Here is a 22,887-nt window from a genome sequence, read left to right as displayed (position 1 = left end):
GGCACAGAGAAACAGACACAGAGGCAGAGACGAATGTTCTCGCTCTGAGGGCGTCCTTGAATTTGGCCCTCATTTAGTCCGAATCCATTCCAGGTGGTAGCAATACATGGAACATCGTCTGGATTTTCGGATATAACGCTTTGATCATCTTTGGAAGAATTTTACATGGGCTCATGGACATAATTGTATCAAATTATATCAAATAATTGTAGTTCCTCTGACGCATATCTCACATAACACCCAACGTTTGGAATTATCATAAATTGTCAGAAATAAAACACATGGTAATTCTCGGAGGTAGTATCGTGTAATCTCTCCGGTGAACCCAGCATGCCATGCATTATGTAATTTACAATCTTTTCAAAGCCCAATCACAAAGCCATATAATTATACCAGGTGTTAGAGACTCGCGAATATTCGCCTTATATGAGAAGTATAAAAGCCAAAATTAGTTGCTGTTCCTCCCTCATACAAGGACTAGTGCTGCAGGCATTTGGTAGTTCTCATGGCCTTTTACCTCCACTTCAACGACAGGGGGACATTCATAAATCACGAGATGTTGACTGTTTGATTTAATCCCCTGATAAGGTCAACACGGTAGGCGATTTGGCAGTGGTCATCGTCGCACAGCAGTCAAAGGCAAAGTCATAGACCCAATTTAAATAAAGGAAGACGAGACCGTTTATAGAAAATACGTCTTTTTTTGAAATATCGCATATGTTATCGAAATGAACGGTGAATTTCGTACTTTTCCCTGTAGTGTAAGATGTAGCTTCCAATTTATTCATTTATCTTTATTCTAGAAAACAAGTATGGTGGGGAACGAATGATCAACAATATTTTCTGACATCGATTTCGAAACGATTGCGAGATAAGTTTCACCATCAGAAATGTACATGATGTCTGATTGTATATTTTGGTATCCAGTGAATCTATATGATTATTACCGATCGGTGAACGACGGTCATGTACCTTACATGCCCTTCGATGAGCGAGGGTTGTGTCCCCCACGCCCTCGCTTAATAATAATTGATCTATTTATTTCTTAATCTCATGTGAGGGCCGGTAGTTTACGATGTCTCTTATAATTGTGTCATTTATGATAGAGCCTTGTACAGGAAGCAAAAACTCATCTCTGAAAGCTGTTGAATATGTCGGATATCCGCTCGTCATAGCAGAATGACCCATCGTAATCTTTTGATGCCATGCTAAAGTTCAGAGTTTGCCCTGCTTTAGACTGTGGCTTCGTTTCAACGAAATCGTAACGATTTCCACCGGCAGAAACTTGGCAAGTATTTCCGCTAACCTCGACCGCAGCCTGACGAACATTTCCGGTGACCTCCATATCTGATTAGAGATACCGCTAACGATATACTTCCGTGATATACATTTGCAAACCCCGGATGTTGACAGTTTTCCATCATTGAGATATATCAAATCCCGGTATCAAATATCTATTTTCTATTAAAAGCTCAACTGTCACATCCATAAAGCACTCGAGAATTGCATCAGGTATAAGTTACTGAGATAGGTCTAATTTCTGCTCAGCACTCACCTATTCATAGAATTCTTTCCCTATAAATTACGTTTGAAAGGACGAGTAGCCGTAAAGTTTGATAACAGTTGACCATTTTTACCCTTAATGTCAACTTCATGTTCTTGAAACAGTTGTTCTTCCAAAAGCATGTTGGGATATACGGTGTTGAACTTGTCATCTCAACCTGTACATATATAGACTACATCGTTATATTTGACTGGTAAATTTTGACCCGGATTAGAATTTAAATGTGAACACCATTGATGTGTTGAATAGCTAAATAGAGGGTGTTTCAACATGCATTGGGGGAGTAGAACAAGAACTTCAGTTGCAAGTGACAGACAAAAACAAAAATAGTGAACAAATTATAAAAAGTTTCATACAGCTACATGCCCTTTAAATTTTGAAATATTAACAGGATTGGTGCTGCAGAAGGGAAAACATCAAACAACAAACAAACTTATACTCGTTAATCTTCTGAAGCCCAAATTATTATCACAAAGTTCAGCAGTTTGATGAGGTATCACCTGGTGATCAACGAGGAGCATGGAAATAGTCCATCGTGATTGGTCTGGTCAATGGCCAAAGGCCATCATCAACATGGAAACTGGTATGAGACTCCTGAAACCTACAAGTGTCTTATCTATTGAAGCATGAATATGACTCAGCCGGTAATAGCAGATCATTGGACAAGCTTCGCTAATGACTGTTACATGAATGTATGCACAGCCTAGATACTGAACAAACCATTCGTAATTTCACAACAACTTTCTCCTTCTCCGAAATTCAAAACGTTGAAGTAATTGTCTTCATAAGGACTCGTAGCCTCCATATAATTAAGTGGCATCATGTGACTACAATGACGTCATCAAATACCGAGAGAGAGGCCAAGTCGACACCCCGCTGCTGTGTTTATCCCTTATATCTGTGGTGAGTGGGCAAAGTTTGAACACTATCTATCGTACGAGTACTACATCCACTACCGTTGCATAATAAACGTAGCCGATAAGAAAATGAACGCGGCTGTGACTACCGTCGGACGTCGTCTTTTTAACCTGGCCCTGACTGTTCTTCTGATCGGTGCTGTTTGTGAAGGAGCAAAAGGTAAGTGTCTCTCGTATAGTTCCACAATTGTTCAGAAGATTTCTGTTGTGCCTCACCCGTGCTGGCATTTTGTACTTTCATCCCTAGTGTATTTACATTGTAAGTGTGTTTATCATCTTCAATGATGATCAAAGCCTGACAGTATTGAACTTGAATGCTATCTTGAAAGACTAAGTTGTCTGTCAACTAGGGGAGATGTTCAATAACATTTTGGATGATGGCACCCGGATCTTTTCCCGTTTTTATTATTTCCATGTCCGCTTGTCTCTTCCTGCTGGCAATTGAGATTTCAACGCTTTGAAACTTCTGGTTCAGTTTTAATAGTCGCAGCACATACACATATAGGGAAGTTCACAAACTAATGTTGAATCACACGATTTTCAAACTAATTTGTCAACCCGAAGACCCTGTAGAGGTTTCTCAAAATTGTCTAAGATGTCCATCACTTAGCAAGGACGAATGACAAAATGTTTGTCATCATTGAAAAAACAAGGGAACTCGAGATGATGTGATTTTGTTTGGAACAATGGTCATCTCACTCATCGTCATTGTCTGTATTTTGTGATTCTCAACTGAAATTCGTGACGTTATGCGCAGTGATGTGAGTTCGTTTGAAATGTACATAACAACAAGCACGCGCAATCCAAACCCCAACGGACTCTACTGTACCTAGCGTATTATCATGATAATACATGTAGATGTAGCCCTGCATACGATGCTGTGTGTTCCGCTACAGCTAATAGCCCCGCTCACCACATTGTGGTGAGCGGGGCTATTAGCTGTAGCGGAACACACAGCATCGTACGCAGGGCTAATACATGTAGATGGAGGAGTGTTGAAAGCTGAGATGGAGACTCATTAAACGACACCGTTGGCGGCTCATCAAGACGGCGATTACGTAAAAAGAGGTCACGGAGTTCACGTGTCTCCTCGGCAGGAGATTTACAGAATGTCGTGGGAGACTCCTAAAATGTAGTTCTGTATCATACCTCTCTTGATTGGTTTTATGACTGGTTTGCTACGGGGTTGTACACTCCAAAGCAGGATTAGTCTCGAGTATTTAACAAACGTGTTTTGACAAATAGATCATGTAACTACTTCTTGGGGGACAGCAATCGGGAGATTGCATAATAGCTGTACACATATTTTACGACCGTCCTGACAATCTTATCGTCCGTCTTTGATCTTCTATTTGGACTGAACGCTGTCATAATGTTTGAAATGTTCGCCTGGAAAGGAAATATAGACATCATAAATGGAAGAGCGTAAAAAAGTAACTGCTTCACAACAAAGAAACTGGCTTATCGCCAGGTATATGTACTCAAGGTTATTTACTCTGGTCATTTGAGTGACGGAGTTTGTGACGGAGATTGCGATTGTGACGGACATGATCGAAGGAGATCGTGATAAAAAGCGCGATACAGCTATCACGTCAGATATTTTGACGTCATAAGTACACTCCTGATGATGTTTTGTCTTGCCAGCTATTCAGTACTCATCAATATATGCTTTGAAATCCTGATTTGTCCTATAAACAATTTGCGTCGTACTTGTAATACATATGCCCAGGTGATGATATCTCGTTTGTTTTTATTTCGACACTCATGCCTTTAAGGAAAATATCAATACATACCTCTAAACAAGATTGTCTTTAAACGTATGATCAAACGAGGTTTCCTCTGTAAACTTCATTCCAATATCTCCTTGCACCACGATCGTCTTTATGATTGTGATGATCCCGAGGGAGCGACCTTTCAGCACTTTATTAAGGAGAAACGTCAAAGGTCAAGGGTCGGTGGATATTTAAAGGTTTTACGAGACGTCTTGCCAATATGAAATATGTTTCCTCTTAACTCTGTTCCAGGGACCTGAAATGAAATGAAAACAAAACGCACCATAATGTTGGCTGCCGTCCTGTCTCTCAAATAGTCTTCAGTAGTGAGCTTTTGTGAAACTTTTCTGAGGCGAATATGTCAGGACTTCACTTCCCAATTGATATTGAAGCAAAAAGCTGAGCTTGCTTTTTTTACAGTCTGCAATTTGCCGGAATACATATAGTTGTGAAAGTTATGACATTTGTGATTATTGCAATACTTCATATTTCGTACAATGCCAGATTATTTCGTGACAACTGAAGATTATTAGCAATATAAATTGTAGGCCATTTATTGATATTTGAACACTAATTTATGCTTTCAACAAGTATTTAACATGCTGGAAGGACAACCCAATGCTTTCCTCTCTGTATGTATATCTGTCAATCTGTCTGTCTGTCTGTCTGTCCGTCTGTAAGTCCTTAAAGTTTCGTAGCGTCGTCTTTTGATGCTTTGTACAGAAATGTAAAACGGAGCATATCTATGCTTCATGTGTATTTATACAGCGCATAATTATCATTTTTTATAGATGGTCGATACGATTTAGCAGATGTTAGCGGGCGCTATTTAGAGCTGAAGTGTCCCAGGGGCGACCCCAGAGTAGATCCGGATTGGACGAAAGACAATCTCCCGATTTACGTATCGAAAGCCTACACCGAGAGTCGACTGTTCCATTTGCATGGCGGAAATCTGCTACTGGTCGATACAAAGGAGTCTGATAGTGGTACATACACGTGCACTCGTCACAATGGGGAGTCTTCAGACAATGACGTTGATATCCAGAATTCAGATTTGGAAGGTAATTGAAAGAATCCGATTACGTACGCCTTTTAGAAAACCCATCTTCAGAAATCGGCAAAACATGTAGCGGCATTAGTGCTGACTTTTACATTATCCTTTGTTTTTATTTACAGTCCATAGAAATAAAGATACCAAAATAGGTTCATTTGGAACTTGATACGGAAATTCGATTCCGTTTCCTTAACTATGGGACCGGTCAGTTTCTTCGGCCTGGGAGCAGTGCATTTGCGGATACTTTGTAATGTGGGTATATATATATATATATATATATATATATATATATATATATATATATATATATATATATATATATATATATATATATATATATATCGCATTAAGAATATAAACATTAAGATACAAATATCGACTTTGAAAACCAGATATTTTCAAATAAGTTGAAAGCTGTCAAATTTTCTTAATCCACCTCTGCTGACAGTCTATACACCGTGACTTCTTATCCCTAGATGTATGCGGAACTCAGACTCTAGCACCGATCAGACAAAGGATTTTTGGGGGTGCACGATCGCGGACAGGAGAGTGGCCCTGGATGGCCATGATACGAAAAACTGACACTGGCGAATACTGCGGCGGAACCTTGCTGAATCACTACTGGGTGGTGACGTCAGCTCTATGCGTCCACTCATTCTCCCTGACGCCTGGCAATACCAAAGTACACCTGGGGAAGATAAACAGGCAAGTTGGCGAAAGTAGCGAAGTGGTGGCGGACGTGGCGAAAATTGTGGTTTATCCGGAATACGATCGCCAGACTATCGATGGTGATGTCGCCCTCATACGGTTGAAGACCCTAGTTCAGTTCAATAATGCTATCTCTCCAAGTAAGTCACACGGTGTACAGTCAAAATGTAGACACTGAGCTGTAGACATTAAGCGCATAGTATTAGGGGTAATAAAGCAGAGAGCATTATCATTATAGGCCACATTCCTGGGGAGTATCTGCTTCTAAGTGCTCAATGTTGCTCATGTAGACGGTGTATTTACATAGATAAACGAAACAAAAAACATATTAGAACGCATCCCACTCATCTAACGTAACCTGCTTTTGCCCTGTTTGATTCAGATATTGCCTCGGATACCGATTTGCGTCACCAGAAGAGCTGTTTAGCCAGTCTGGAAGTAAAGCAGTTTTATGCGATCCCAGCGTTTATGCTTGAGAAAGCGTTTGCTAAAAAATGATTTTAATTTCCATATCACAGAGTTGTCTTTCTTACTTCTTTCTCATTTTATCAAAGTCTGTTTACCACCCGTGAAGACGGCAGAAAAAATCATTGGAGACCGCAAAGCCGGATGGATCGCCGGATGGGGTAGAACGGAGGCCCATCCTTTCTCTTCTTCTTTGCAAAAGGTAAGTCTGGATGTCAAAGTGCATACCCATCCAGCTAAGCAAATTTTGCTGCCAAGCAAGTACACGATGGTGATTATAGCCAGTCTTGACACTTTTATTTTTAACTACAGTATTTAATCTTACTTTTTTGTACTTGTCTATACTCATTTATTTTCAACGTAGCAAATATATATCTTATGTTTCCTCACTGAGAAACGGTTATTCGTTGCTTCCATGTATTTACATAATACCATGACAACACATGTCATGTAGTTGTAATGTGGGACTAAAGGTTTTTAATGTGCTAAGCTATACTCTGAGCTAAGCAGTTTCATTCCAAGTTTTAAGTTGCATGATTTTCATGTCATTGCATCCACGATATGAAGGATTCGTCCGAGTCATGATATAATCGTGATACAATTATTGATGATAAGAATTGTAACGTATTCTCTTCTCTGTGCGTCAAATGCATCATTGCTAATTTCTCTTTCATCATAATGTCTGTCAAGTAAAATAATTTCTGATTCATTTACTTGTAAAAATCTCACAACAACAATTTGTCTGATTATTGTCACGTGTTGTACATGACGATCATAAGATTGTCATGGACCCTTTTTTCTCACAGCTATATATTATTTTTATGAAAGGTCAAACTAAAGGTAACTCGTCACTCCACATGTGTATCAAGTCATGATGAACATCCAGTCACATCCAACATGTTTTGCGCAGACTCAGACTTCTACGGAAGAGACACTTGTTCTGGTGACAATGGTGGACCTTTCATGCGACAGGTTCGTGTGTAATTATTTCAGCATCAATCGGGTACAATCAGCCGTATTTTATAGTATCCTTATTTTTATAATCGGTAATTAAAGATAATTTATGGCGGCTTTTCACAGCAGTGCCATCAACTTCCATCGAGACGACCCGAGACAGGAAATCGCCATTTTATACCATAACTGGTTCTCATGGAACAATGACAGAAACAAGGAAACCATTTTTTTTGCTTTTTTTCTGCCCCTCCCCAAGACATCGTCTGTAATTTTCGCAGCAATACTATCTGATTATCTTTTTTGAAAATTGCTATACATGTATTGTCAACCCTGAATGCTGTTGTCATGAAAATGAACAAAATTTTTATTCCGTTCAGCCCAAGATACCCCAATGCTGAAATTTCTGTTTTTGTTTCGACCGCTACCGATGGTAGCTCTCACTAATATACACATATTGACGGGCCTGAGGGGTAATACCATACTTGTATTTCGCCGAAGGCCCTTAGAGTTGCCCAAAACAGTCCGTTTTCACGAATGAAACAGGCTTCTCTTGGTGACTCACAAGCACCAGCAAAACAAATGTATGCTGTTGTCCGAATATGGTCCGTCACGAGCTGTTTTGCAACATTCTTCATCCAATTTTCTCGCCGAAAAATCGAGGCATTTCTGTCATATCACTCGTCGCAAGTGCAGAAAACGTCACCCATCTTCTTTTACGTTTTCCAGAATGTGCGCATGCGTAGATGGCGCAACGAACTTTACTCAGGCAACAGGTGCCAGAACTGTTAACCCGTCGGTCAACAGTTTCCAAAATTGTTGACCGGTACCTAGCTGTTTTAACGTATCAGTGCCAACATATCGCATACCACGGGCACGTGACCTTAAAGTTGACGAATCGAGGGAGAGAATGTGTATGAGGTGCTTGAAATATGTTTTATTGACATCAGCTTTTGTGATTTCAGATCGGTACTCGATGGTATCTGTTCGGCATAGTCAGCTGGGGATTAGAGTGTGCTGGCAATAAACCCAGTGTCTTCACCAGGGTTGATAAATTTCACGACTGGATCAGAGAAGTTCAGAGAAATGCATTTTCATGCCATGATACTAATGGTATGTACGCCAAAGAATGATAGCCTTTTGGGGGACAGAGTCCCTTGTGGTGTAAATACAAACGATAGCTGTGTTCTGAAGACTGATAAGTGTTTCACTTTCTGTGTAGTTTTATTGTCTTCGAAAATGAACTTAGAACATAATGTCACTGTCTGCGTTCAACATGGCAGCAACGTCACCGATAAGAACATTAATATGCTTTGTAATCCATGCCTTGCTATATTTGTCATCTAAACAGTCTACACCATATTAGGACATACGTCCTGTTGAATATATCTATTTTATTTTGTTTATATCCTGGCTTTCTTTAGCTAATCAGGCTTCAACACAAAAGCAACCAGGAAACAAAATTGTCATTGTGCAAATGATCAAAGCAAGTGTTCGCGTTAAACTTTACTCCCATATCACCTTTCACCACGATCGTCTCTTGTGGCTTTCATAAAAAACAAAGGGGCGACCTTTCAGATCTTTATTAAGGAAACACATCAACGGTTAATGAGTCTATGGATATACTAGTCTTATGAGACACCACCAACTCGAAGCAGATTTTAAGCAAGTAAAGTTAGCAGTAAGTGGAAACCAGTAACTAGATATGTTATCTTCCGGGTTGGAAAAAAACCTACAATTTGAGGTTGAGAGTTTTTTCCGAAAGTAATTACCATACCTTTTTTTTATTTTTAAATAGCTGCTCCAACGGAGACAACTGTCGAAGAGATCATTACATCGCCGATAAGCTCAGGTAACGTAATTTAACGCTAAATATGGCTTCAGTAATTAAGTCTGATAATGTTTTGAAACTATGGGTTAAACTTGTTCGGCATTTTCAGAGCGCCGTGCCGTAACATTTTCAGCCAATGCCAACTGTGTACAACCGACATTGAAAATTACATCGAATTCTCCTCTGCCACTATAACTCCTACAAAGGTCACCCAAGATTGAACGCTTATAGAATGTTGCCTTTTTATCGCAGTAGCTATATGTCGCGATGTACTTCTACATTATCCTTATTATTTCTTTTTCTTACACCATCTCGGTAGATGAATGTGGCTGGATTGAAAATGGAAAGTCTACACCGGACAACTGGCCATGGATGGTTCAAATCGCTCGCCAACGCGCGCGTCTCGCCTATCCGTCGAAGTGCAACGGCGTGCTGATCAACAAGTCCTGGGTTGTGTCCCTGGCGTCGTGTTTTCCAGCGTGGATTCCAGCCCAGCTGACGGTCAAATTTACTGACCCGGCATCTCCCCATGCCAACGCCAGGGAATACTTTGTCGAGAGAGCGCAAGTTCATCCTGAATATAATGAATACACACGTGACTATGACATGGTCCTGTTGAAATTGGTTGAACCTGTTGAATACACGGAGTCCGTTAAACCAGGTACAGTGATGTACTGCAGATTGAGCATGTCGGAATGTCAGATACGCAAGTACGTTAAAAGATGTCGTTTTAATAAAAGATGGCAATACTAATAGATATTCCTAAGTAACAGCCTGTAAAATTACAATTGTTTTTAATCATGAGCCAGAGATAATAACGAAGTTTATTACTTCCCAGTAAAATTTGATAAATTACTTCTTCCAACAGCCTGCCTGTTGAAACCGAATATTTCCGCGAGTGAACTTGAGGACCAAGCACAGGGTTTTGTGACCGGGGTTGGGAATGTCCGCTCCTTGGAGCATCCAACCCACGATACAGTACAAACGGTAAGTGCAAAGTCATTTTATTATCTAGACTACCGTTTACAAGACATGTAAATTATTGGCAGATATTGAAATGAAACCATCTGCGTTTCCACCAAAACATTCTTAACTCCGAACGACCAAAACCTTGTCAAAACATTAACATTTGTTACCGAACCTGAGAAAGGAAACGATACATATGTTGGTCTTGCTCTGTTTTTTGACTAATTCATTATCTTCTCGTGTCTGGACTCAAGAATGCTACTCTCACATTTTGAGTGTGTTACGTATATGGAAGACCGGTCACGACATGCGACATGCGACCTGCGACTTCAAAACTGCGACCTGCGTCCTGCGAGTTTGAAACATACGACCTGCGACTTCGGCATTTAGACCAAGGTGTAGGCCTAACCTGCGACTTCACAACAGCGACCTGCGTCCTGCGTGTTTGTCAAACTGCGATATCAGTCTTGATTTGTTCGCACCATTGCTCTGAACACGAGCCTGAAAAACACGAGGGACACCATTGCACTATATTAAAACAGTCGGTTTACCGCATTCTCGCGACCAGAGCATTATTTTCGCACCGCTGGCCTACGCAAAAATCGGCCAGCGAAAGAATTCAACCAGCGATAGAAGTGCATGAAGCTGTGACGGTAGAGAATTCCACAAACGAAGAGCACAAATTTATTTCCGTCTTACGAAAGGCAAACCGATCTGAAATAATGCAATAGCAATAGGGTTTTAAACGTCTACATCAGTGTTTAATAGTTTCTGGAACTTTCTGCCTACATGATCTAAAATATTATATACACACAAAAAATAATATGTACATATTATAGTATGTACATATTAGGCTTAAAGACTGAAAATAGGATTGTAGGAGGGTTTAATTATGTCCTGTTTTACAGTTTTAACTCGCGTTATCTATAAAGAACTTGAGTCGGTCTCTGGCTATTCATGGTTAGCAAATATGTTTGCACTTCTGTCAATATCAGTATTATTTTAACTGCTTTACTTTGCATATGTTATTTGTGTAGACAAATGTAGTCCGAAGTTAACCAGTAAGAATATTTTATTTTTCCAACTGAACAAAAGTTGGATCAATTCGATTTTTTGACGAAAAGTAAAAATGAAATTAGACGAAAAGATGGCAACATCCGATGATCAATCACTGGAGAATAGGAACAAAACTGGAAATGTTAGAAAATGAACGCCAATAACTGAAAATTCGAATGTTTGCAATGACACTGACGCAGTTATGATACAGGGGGGACAACTGATGAATTAAACAGACAGCTAGATGGTTATACCACAGTGAAATGAGGATAAATACCAGAGATTTCTAAAAATCAAAAAGTTTGTCGATAACATAAGGAAAGAAGCGAGGTAAGGCAGACGAAGAATATACATATAAATGCCTAGATCACGTAGCATATTATTTTCCATGCATTAACACGTACTGTCAACGTTACATTTCCGTCATAAAATTATCTCTCCAGATGAAAATGAGTGAACTGGTGTGTACATGAATTGAGTTTTGCCAGACTTGGTGAACGATTTACCAAAGCGAAAGCAATGGCTTATTAATTGATCGATGTTGAACGTTAAATCTCCTTTCCACGTTTTACCCTTTGAGCGCTGTAATTTTCTCCCACCAAAATTTTAGTGCAAAATTTTACCAATTGTATGAATTTTCTGTAATTTTTTGATAATTTTGGACCAAATCGACATCACATTTCATTGGCTACAGGTTTTTCCCAAATTTTTTGCAAAAATTGGAGAAAAATTGACAGGGGTTTATAGGGGACAAAAATAGACTTTGGCGCTCAAAGGATTAAAGTTCACGCAAGACGCCTCCAATCTAATACTGAGGAAAACACCATGAAACGTTACGTGTTGTTGTCGCATGTCGCAGTTGTGAAGTCGCAGGTCGCAGTTTGACAAACACGCAGGTCGCTGTTGTGAAGTCGCAGGTTACACCTAGGTCTAAATGCCGAAGTCGCAGGTCGCATGTTTCAAACTCGCGGGACGCAGGTCGCAGTTTTGAAGTCGCAGGTCGCATGTCGCATGTCGTGACCGGTCTTCCATATACGTATCAGTCGTAACTCGATTTAATACAGTTAAGAACAGTTTTGACCTCCACGATTCAATGCACACATCTCTAAAAACCAAATATACGCTGCTTTTTCAGATACCGTTTGCTGTGGACGAGACTGAAAGCTGTAACGAAATATTTTTCGGAGGAGTTGGCGAGAGTATGTTCTGTGCCACAACCATGTCGCCAACAGACGACGCGTGTGGCGGATTCCGTGGATCCCCAATGGTTACACAGGTAGGTTGAGTTATCATTCGAACAGCAATATAATAATCAACACCCTGAATATGTCAAATTAGCTAGCTTTGATACATGTACGTCAGTTCTGATCAAGGTATTAAGGTAGATTGCGCCTCAGGGACAGATATTATGACTCTCAAATTTTTTTCAATTCTTTTCTTGTATACCACTTGTGGGGGTTTATTTTAAAGCTGATGGTGTAAGAAAACTTTACACCGGCTTAGTTTTTTTTCAAAATTCGAAAAAAAAATTTCGCCATAGAGTTAACACAGGGATGGCGGCCATTTTGAATTTTAAATATCGGTAAATCTTGGGTTATTTGTTTCTCTAGTACCAAAATTTGCACGGTGACCCACAATTTTTATTTTTGATTTGAAAAGAGAATGGTTAAAATTCCTCAAGGAAAGTTTGAGCTAAAGTTTTAAGTCTCTTTCTTTCGAGGCGCATACTACCTTAATCTCCATATCTGCATTCAGTGTCCTTTTAGGGAGCTGCTTCTCAGGACAAAATATGAGTGATCATCAAATGACGAACGAATTTTTCTTGAACTCAGGAGGTGAAAAGAAAACATTATCGAAAAGAATACGTGTCTGCTTCAAGATGGAATATCCCTCAAAAACATACATTCGGATACTCAGATTATTGCAACATTTTCTGCTCCGCCACTAGTGTGGGCTCATTCACCGTCTTATTTTTGTGAAAAGCGAGAATTTAGTTTTTCCTGATTTAGTAAACTTTACACAGGGACTGGTGAATGGTTTTGAAATTCTTGTGTACTTCCGCATAAAAGTTTAATGACCTCGCCGATAAATACCATTACTGTGCAAGTATCAAGGATGATACGAACCAAAGAAGTTCGCTTTCTTTATATCATGTGCGTTCAATGTCACCGCCAAATTGTTTTATTATTTCTTACGTCTTTTGTTTCCAGATATCCGGTCGATGGTTTGCACTCGGTCTGGTAAGCTGGGGACATCTGTGCCATGAAAATCCAGTCGTTTTCTCCAAGCTCCACAGCTTTCATGAGTGGATAGCTGATACACTGTCGGATTCATGAACACTCTGAGGCTCTGGCTGTAAAGAACAGCTGTCGCGAATTTTAGTCATAATTGCTTTTGTCTCATGATATATCTATCTATGTACCGGACACATTATGAGCTTCTGCAAATGAAGAATTAAGATCTGCTACTTGTTTAGGTCGCTCATTACAGATTGAATATTAATGAGTTAAACTGTGTACTTTTTAGGTGCGTTGCATCTCTTATTTTATCAGGAACAAATTTACTCATTAACTTTGACTTAATGAAATAGAATAAGATTGATGATCTAGAGAAACTATTTAGTTTCTGCTATTTTCTCATCGCAATTCTTTTCGGAAGACTGCCATCCAACATCAATCCCATCTTCACATGCAGTTCTTCATCCACTGCTGTGTGCTACCAATTTATATTTTCGACTCATCCTGAAAGAGCAGCCAATTCGACATCGAAAGGTTTGCGGTACACATTTAGAGGCCTGACATTTTGAATATATCCGAACTCTCTTCCCATTTGACCAAAAGGATCAACCTCAGTATCCATGACTCACGCAAGATGTTGCTCTCTTCAGATACAGCAATTACTGGACGGAGAGGGCGCTTCGCAGGCGAGTGCCACGGGATTCACTTTTTCTTTGCAATCGTTATTTTGCAAACACTTCCATGACTTTGCGTCGCAGGTTTGCATTTTTTAGAGTAGATAATGATCAATGATTAAAGTAGGACGATTCTATATATTTGGAAAAATTAGAAGAATAACAATATACATCGTATACAGGAATTTGACCGCACCATACTTAATCGAGCAGTAAAGCGAGTAAAAAGGTTTTCCGGACTGCTTCTAGACTGTACCTTTTGTACAGTGTATAGCAGACACTAGCTTCGTTATCAATGTATGTTGTTAGTTATACAATTGTCACGGGAAAGTTTCCAGTCCAGTCGCCGTGTGAGGGCGTGGATTTGTCGAATAAAAGTCTTCAGATAAACAAGATTGGAACAGTTTTACAATGACTGTAGAGTACATCATAATGGGGTTCTCAGTGATGATTTGCATGATGACATCTCTCATCAGTCATTTAATAGCCAACTGTACAATCGGGCAACAAAACGTTTGTAAGTATCATATCGAAGGGTTGCAGAGGCTGTCCGTACCGGTACGTAAATTAGTAAGGGACACACCTCGTTCATTGTGAATAAAAAATAAACATGAAAAAAAAAGTTCGAACTGTGACCCTCGTTATTCCGTCAAAACGACGATTTCTCTTCCCCAAATCTACCCTACTGAGAATGTCTTCATGGCGTGACTACACCAACAATAAACCGAACAAGAGAAGTTAAATGATAAAAGACTCTAGCAAGATTTCAATCAAGGTATTAATGTATACTTTATTAGAATTTTTTTCTATGGTTTTGAAACATGATCAGCTCACCACAATGTAAAATGAAATTATCCATCATGAAATAACCTAGAATATATACATTAAACTCTTTCAATTTTTTTTTCACTCAACTTCAGGTTCTCTCTTGATTTATTTCTCTACACGTCTATGTAAATCTATTAAAGGCAAAACGTATACAAATAAATACAACTGAATAGGGTCCTCGACAAAATACAAACAGGAAACTGTAATTGAAACCTTCCACACTGGAAGTTGAAAGATAGCTCTTGTCGAAAATGTTATGAACACTTTTGAAAGTAAGGACTTAATTGGTTTTATCATTTTCATGAAGTCTAATGCTTCCATATAGCGTTGCTTGCAGGCTATTAGAATATATTTTCTACGAAAATCAGAATAGCCTTTGCAGTACCTTTGTTATCCATGGATGAAACTTAAACTGTACTTTCATATGAGCAACGTGCCTAGCCCAGTTTTCGCTTACCCTAACCATAGACCCTCGAGAAAGATCCATGCCCTGACACACGCTTTAGTAAGGCAGCGAAAGTAAACATCTTATCTAAGCGGCGCAAATGTCAAAATGTGGAGTTTTTGGGTGGACCAGGCAGGAATGAAGATCTCTTCATAGCCGTCGTTGTCAACGTCGACCAATGAGACAGAGCCTACCATACCAGGTGTGGTGAAGATGACCGTCTTGTGATACTGCCAATCATTGGAGTCATCATCGTTGTACGGCTGTATCAGATAGATCATTCCATCATCATCGCCGCTTATCAATATCACTGGCTTCTTTCGGTTCGGTTCACTGTGAGAAAGTGAAAATACCATAATAATATTTCGACCAAATTGCCGCCATGACTTTTCAATCAAATATACTTTTCGTATTAGATGTTTATTAATCTCTCTTCCTATCTAAGCAAATTTTAAACAAAATCACGTTCGATTGGATGAATAAATTACTATTATACATTATAAACAAAATAATATTGTTATACAGTAAAATATTTAATGTTGCTCTATATAAGTAAGAGCAGATTTGGTATTCTTTTACAGAAAATTCCCGAATGCTTTCTCCGGATTTCATCAAAAGTAATGCATAGTTGGTTTTCTGTTGCCCGTTTTTAGCTCCCATAGCCATATGTATATATGGCAATGGAAGCTATTCTTATAGGCTAGGAAAATGTCTGTATGTATGTATGTCTGTATGTCTGTATGTCTGTACGTCTGTATGTCTGTATGTCTGTATGTCTGTATGTCTGTCCGTCAACATCAAAAACTCCAAAACCGCTGTACATTTCATCTTGATATTTGGTGTGTACATGGATGATGGGCTGTAGATGAGATTTTGTTCAAATGAAGTTGTCATTGCCAAAAATATGCAAATTAAGTGAAAAAATGTAAAAACAGTCAAAATTGAAAAAACTCAATAACCACTGAGCAGATTACATGAAAAATTAGCATGTAAGTACTTTGGGCTGACATGAAATGATTGTGCACATTTTTGGTCAGTATCTTGGACTTGCTATTTTTCATGAATTTTTTTGTAATTTTCTCCCATTTTTGATCAAAAAATCTCCTGCTCTGAACCACAAGTCCGATTGATTTGAAACTTGGTATGGAAGTGCATAGGAGTGACCTTTCCCAAATTTGGGCAAATCGTGGTGAAATTTGCATATTTTTAGTTTACACGTCCATAGACTCCCATGTATAAGGCAGATCTCCATAGACTCCCATGTATAAGGCCACAAAAATAAAAATTTTGTTTCTCATCGTATTCATATTGCAAAAGGATGCAGTGACACAATTTTTAGTCCCCACGGATGAAGTCCAGTGAGCTTATAGATTGGGTCATGTCCGTCTGTTCGTCCATCCGTGAGTCCATCCGTTCACGCAGATATCTCGGATATTTTGACAAAATATCATGTCATTTTGAGCGAGCCAATAGAGCTAGAGGTCTGATTTTTGGTATATAGGGATAACTTAGCAAAACAATTTTTTTGACAAAATGTCATGTGACCTCGGTGACCTTTGACCTCAAATATACATATTTGTCCATAACTCAGTACACAAGTGCTACAGCCTTCATGTATGGTATGATGGGACACCTTATGACGCCACATATTGTACCTCATTAATTATGCACATATCTAATTTTGAGCGAGCCAATAGAGCTAGAGGTCTGATTTTTGGTATATAGGGATAACTTAGCAAAACAATTTTTTGACAAAATGTCACGTGACCTTGGTGACCTTTGACCTCAAATGTACATATTTGTCCATAACTCAGTAACCACAAGTGCTACAGCCTTCATGTATGGTATGATGGGACAGCTTATGACGCCACATACTGTACCTCATTACTTATGTGCATATCTAATTTTGAGCGAGCCAATAGAGCTAGAGGTCTGATTTTTGGTATATAGGGATAACTTAGCAATACAATTTTTTTTGACAAAATGTCAGGTGACCTCGGTGACCTTTGACCTCAAATATACATATTTTTCCATAACTCGGTAACCACAAGTGCTACACCCTTCATGTTGGGTATGATTGGACACCTTATGACGCCACATACTGTACCTCAATAATTATGTGCATATCTCATTCTGAGCGAGCCAATAGAGCTGGATGTCTCATTTTTGATATATAGGGATAACTATAGGAGAGAAATTTTTTGACCAAATGTCATGTGATCTCGATGACCTTTTACCTAAAATATATGTTTATGTCAATAAATAAGTAACCACAAGTGCTATGTCCTTTGTATTTAGTAGGATGGGAGACCTTATGACAACACACGCTTTACCTCATTAATTATGTACACATCTAATTCTGGCAAGCGAATAGAGCTAGAGATCTGATTTTTTGGCATATAGGGATTAATTAGCAATATAATTTTTTTTTTCAAAATGTCATGTGACCTCGATGACCTTTGACCTTGATTATACATATATATGCATATTTCAGTAACCACAAGTTCTATACCCTCCAATTTTGATAGGATATTAGACCTTAAGATGTCACATCTTGTACCTCATTTATAATGCGCATATGTATTTCTTGGCTGGCCAATACTGCTAGAGGTCTGATCTTTTTTCCCAATTTAGAACCATAACTTAGACATGCCTCATGTGTTTCAAATTGGGAACAACGACATAGACCTATGTGCCCATAGATCTCAACATATACACTCCAGTGATACTTCTTAATGACCACATTTTCCTGCCCCATCAAGACTAATACTCCTATTACAAGTGGGGACTATGTCATTGTAAATGACTTGTTGAGTTAATGGTTGTATCACAGTATTCGATATATCTACTTCTGTATTTTTTCCATTTTATATTCTGATAATTACATTAAACATATTTCACTGTCTCCAGTACATTTCATTTAAGTATTTTCACTTCATGCACTTTATCCCTTTCACACATGTTCAAATATCTGACCAGAGAACAAACACTAAATAGTCCAGGATGGGAGCTACAGTGTCATTGACGCTATTTTTATCGATAAGCTGTAGGTATAAGGATGTTTATTCACAATTCATTTCGGCATCTCTGTGACTATGAATGTAAGTATTTCTGACAGAAGAGGTATAGAAAATACGTGTATGATTCTCACCTCGCTGGCCTGAAAGTGAACCCAGACCCGGGGGCGCCGCGCCCGTACATGTATCCCCCGTCAAACCCTTCGGCCAACAGATGCGCCGGCCAGTCATCTGTGATAAAGTTGTCTGGGATCTCATAAGCCATGACGTGACCGCCCCAATTCCTAGATGAGAGGAAAACCAAAAGGTTACATACATAGACTGTCTCTTTACATATTCTCTGTCCAATTACCCGGCATAACAGTTTCCATATGACATATCATTATATACATGTATTTAAACATAACCCCTTTTATTCGTGTAGAATTGAAATGGTGTACGTTGAAGGGTTGTTGCATGAACACACAAGTCTAAAAGTTTATTATCATCAACCTCAACGGAAGTTAGTCATGGAACAAGAGACTAGTTTCGGTCACGGCCGGAACTCAAAGTTGCTTACAATGACGCTTCCAAAGCTTATCAGCACCACAGCTGTCGATATATGTAATACATATTTAAATATGATTATATTATCATGCCCTGCCTGTCGCATTTTGATTGGTCGAGCTGAACCACGTGACTGACCACAAATACACAGTAATGGTTTGTTTATATGCCCGTGAATATGAATAATAAGATTAACAACTCAAAGTATCGTAACTTTACAGCTCAAACGTAAATCATAATCAATCACAAAATAAAATGGAGCACTTGTAGGTCAAGTTGAGATACTTTTTTCTGAAACATCTCCGGATTTGCCAATTTTTTTCAGCGCGCGTGACAGTGCATCGCGTATTGCTCAGTTCCTGGGGCCCAGTTGTCGTTCGCTCCGGAAATTTTCGCAAATTTTGACGGTTTTCTCGGGTTCGCTGATAATATGATGGAAATAACAGACTCCGCTCTGACCATTAACGTTTATTTGTGGGCGCGGGCTCGAGGAAAGCCAAATTAACGTTAATGGTCAGCGCGTCGCCCGTTATTTCTATAATAATTCGGCGTTTGTCGTGCCTATGAAAAAAATCATACCAACATCAAGATTTGCATGCACTTACTTGTTCACCGTCACCATAAGGTCCAGTCTACCGTCATTGTTCAGATCGTCAATCTGAGAGAGAGAGAGAGAGAGAGAGAGAGAGAGAGAGAGAGAGAGAGAGACAGAGAGAGAGAGAGAGAGAGAGAGAGAGAGAGAGAGAGAGATTAGTTAGTTGCTGGATCTTTTATCACATACAATAACACATAAAATGTATAAATTAATTGAAGGTAAACAGAATTTACTTACAACCAAATCGAAGTAATGACCTCGATCTTGATCAATAACTCGATGACGAATGTCGTCAGGGTTTGCCCATGAACCATTGGGATCTGCAATTTGAGAAATTTCAAGTGCAAGGTAACTTTCAACAATACAAGATTATAGTTATTCCAAAGGGCTTGGATTTAACGTGTGATGCCGAGAATGTGTTTGTGTGACAACAACTCCCAAAAAGGCAAGTTGAATATTTGCACTGCCATGTTGAGCACTTTTATTTAAATGACTATTGATGCTAGAGGATTGAAAATAAATTTGAACTTGATTTTCACCACGTACCATCAGTCCAGGTGACAGTCAGTTTCTCTGTGAAATATTGCGTGCTGATGACACACAGCTTAGTGGTACCGTCTGGCAGTGTCAGCTCTACAGTGTGGAAAAAGCAGTCCGGTCCGTCGACAAGTACGTGCAGTTGCCATGGGGTCGACGTCGTTGACAATCCTCCAGGGTTCTGAAACCACACTAAGTCGGCATGGTATACATAGTCCGAGGTTTCTGTTTGAAGGAAGGAAGCAACAAAAGACAACTTGACAAATGTATAGGGCAATGCGGTTGCTACTGCAATGCAACGACCCCTGTCAGCTGCCAAATATAGTACGAGGAACTTGAAAATATTCCAGCCAACTCTGAACCGGAAAGTGGCTGGTTTTGTCAAGTGGCAGTCACAGGAAGAAATGACAGCAACTGCTATAAGAGCTGATTATCTAATATCGGTTCCACTTAATAATTCTCAGCTAACGGCCTGATTTTGACAATGATTACTGAAAACAAAGCATCTGCGAGGCATCCAGCACTGTTTCACATGTATATATGTTTAGGTCATAAGGTGAATTTCACGAGCATATCTTTTTAACGAAGAAATGGCATTTTTGCTCAGATGCTGTCAAACTTAAGTTCAAGTCATATCAACGATGATAACACACGTTATCAGCGTCCGAAACATTGTCTATCACGGCCTCTAAATTCATCGACATCGTCCTCCAGAGAGAAATCGAGTGATGAAGTCTGGCACTTTATCTTTACCCGAAAGTATGGATACCATCAACATAAGCTAAGATCCCGTGTTGGGACAAGGTAGAGTGCGCCTCGGGGACAGATATTCGGACTCTCAAACTTTTACAATTCTTTTCTGATCTACCACTTGTTGAGGCTCGTTTTGAAGCCCTTAGGGGAAGAAAAATCTTTCTGCGTCTTCGCTTTTTAAAAGTCGAAAACCTTATTTTTCCTCAATGGATTTAACACAGGGATGGCGGCCATTTTGAATTTCAAATATCGGTAAATCTTGGGTGATTTGTTTCTCTGGTATAATTTATTTGCGCTCTGACCCCTGATTTTCGTTCTTGACTTTGAAAAAGAACGGTTGAAAGATTTCAGCAAAAGTTTAAGTCTTTCACTTTCGAGTCGCATACTACCATAAAGTGTGTTCCAGTTATGAGGATTCCACAGAAAGAGAGAAATAATAGCATGATACAACGTAAAGTAAAAGTGTTTACCATCTTCGACAAATGTCCTGGCTGTGAGGGCGTCCTTCAATCCATCGTTGTTCATGTCAATCCATTCCACGCGGTGGTAGAACCATGGAACATCGCCTGGATTGACGGATATAACGTTGGGAACATCTGTGGAAGAATTTCAAATTGGCATTTAGAAAGAGTGATATCAAAAATACTCAGCTATTGCTGTTGCCTTAAACTCATATCTCACATAACACAAAATGCATAGAATTATTGAAAGAAATCGTTAGAAATAAAGTCACGGTAATTCTCGGTGGTAGTCTCGTTGGGTAATCTTACCCGGCATGCCATGTTTCTTTGGGTTTAATAAGCCAACATAGCCAGCCATTTTGCCTGCAACCATAAAACCAGTAGCGGCCCATATGTAACCGTCTTCACCAAAGACATCATCTGTTAGGAATGGAAAAAGTTATATCATCTAAATCAACCACAGATTCACTTTATAAAGTTAACTGCTATAGGCAATAGCTATGTACTGTGTGGTTGTTAGTATTATTAAACCAAGATATGAAACATTATGAAATATATTTATCCGCGCATGCGAGTACTTGCCGTTGATTTAAAATGTTACCACATATAAATTTAAGTTTTGAAATGCTCGATTCAGTGCCACTGGGAAACATTAATAACAGAAAAAACGAGCTTGTAGTGCATGAGACCAGCTAGTTTGTGAGGCAGTCCACTTCTAAATTGCTCATCATCTTCCGAAGTTCACTATTTTCCATATTACACAACGTTGATTCAAATTCTCACTCCGAGCTATTAAAGTATATCTGCTTTAAAATCATATATTTATACTATTAAATTCTAATCTAATAACAATGGGCTGCAAACATTGATTTTGGAGAAGATGATACACTTACCGGGAACTTTTTTCACTTCATTTGGCCAGTCAACGTTTTTCGAGAGCACTTCTGGTACAACTTGGCCAAGATTCTTGAGTTTGCTCCCGATGTCGCGAACCATGTAGATCTCGTCTTCTGTGCCCTCTGCGGCTTCGAATGACGTCACGAACAGGTCGAAACTCTTCTCGTCGCTGTACTTGAAGACGCTTGAATAGCCCGGTCGTTGTATGCTGACGTGGCCTATTTCCCGCGGTTTCAGGGAATGAGCAAACGATATCGACAATGCCACCAACACCACTGTGAATTTCGTACCCGTCATTGTAAAGTTTTAACGCGTCTGTCCTGCAGATTGCTCCAGAAAGTGTCGTAGGCTTCTTCCAATGACGTATCTTACAGTCACTGTCTTCGCCTTTTTATAAGACACTGTGTCCATGAAATCTGAAGCTTCAATTGCGTCAAAGTCAGATGATAACAGTTTCATAAATCATTGACATGTTTCGATCAAAATTAGCAGACGATAACAATCATGGTAAACATCTTCGTGGATCGATTATTGTGCAATTTTTAAACCAAACATTTCTGTTAGATTACATTTTACTGGGCACATTTGCAATTTATGTTTACTTGCGAAATTG

General features: G+C 39.2%; 2 protein-coding genes across 2 annotated transcripts; one reads left to right on the top strand and one right to left on the bottom strand.

The window, feature by feature from the left end:
- Positions 1-2,221: 2,221 nt before the first annotated feature.
- Positions 2,222-15,102, top strand: LOC139138748 (transmembrane protease serine 9-like). Its single transcript, XM_070707260.1, has 11 exons — positions 2,222-2,641; positions 5,045-5,314; positions 5,784-6,155; positions 6,570-6,682; positions 7,309-7,452; positions 8,397-8,544; positions 9,230-9,283; positions 9,582-9,923; positions 10,131-10,249; positions 12,420-12,560; positions 13,495-15,102. Exons 1-11 carry the CDS (start codon positions 2,551-2,553, stop codon positions 13,618-13,620), a joined length of 1,920 nt encoding a protein of 639 aa, XP_070563361.1. The 5' UTR covers positions 2,222-2,550; the 3' UTR covers positions 13,621-15,102.
- On the bottom strand, positions 14,966-22,619 carry LOC139138750 (uncharacterized). Its single transcript, XM_070707262.1, has 8 exons — positions 22,271-22,619; positions 21,687-21,797; positions 21,387-21,512; positions 20,173-20,388; positions 19,864-19,946; positions 19,637-19,689; positions 18,620-18,769; positions 14,966-15,801 (listed from the first exon to the last, which is right to left on the bottom strand). The coding sequence occupies exons 1-8, from the start codon at positions 22,569-22,571 to the stop codon at positions 15,552-15,554; spliced, it is 1,290 nt and encodes a 429-aa protein (XP_070563363.1). The 5' UTR covers positions 22,572-22,619; the 3' UTR covers positions 14,966-15,551.
- Between the last annotated feature and the right edge of the window lie 268 nt (positions 22,620-22,887).

Source organism: Ptychodera flava, chromosome 8 (genome assembly GCF_041260155.1).
Source record: "Ptychodera flava strain L36383 chromosome 8, AS_Pfla_20210202, whole genome shotgun sequence".
Classification (NCBI taxonomy): Eukaryota; Metazoa; Hemichordata; class Enteropneusta; family Ptychoderidae; genus Ptychodera; species Ptychodera flava.
Note: the sequence above shows the minus strand (reverse complement) of the source record. Positions and strands in the feature narration are given on the sequence as shown.

Coding starts and splice junctions, on each gene's coding strand:
- LOC139138748 (XM_070707260.1), top strand. CDS start 2,551: ATGAACGCGGCTGTGACTACCGTCGGACGTCGTCTTTTTAACCTGGCC. Junction 5,315..5,783: donor CCAGAATTCAGATTTGGAAG/GTAATTGAAAGA, acceptor TCTTATCCCTAG/ATGTATGCGGAACTCAGACT. Junction 8,545..9,229: donor TTCATGCCATGATACTAATG/GTATGTACGCCA, acceptor ATTTTTAAATAG/CTGCTCCAACGGAGACAACT.
- LOC139138750 (XM_070707262.1), bottom strand. CDS start 22,571: ATGACGGGTACGAAATTCACAGTGGTGTTGGTGGCATTGTCGATATCG. Junction 19,947..20,172: donor GACTGTCACCTGGACTGATG/GTACGTGGTGAA, acceptor CTCAAATTGCAG/ATCCCAATGGTTCATGGGCA. Junction 15,802..18,619: donor TTCACTTTCAGGCCAGCGAG/GTGAGAATCATA, acceptor ACTTTCTCACAG/TGAACCGAACCGAAAGAAGC.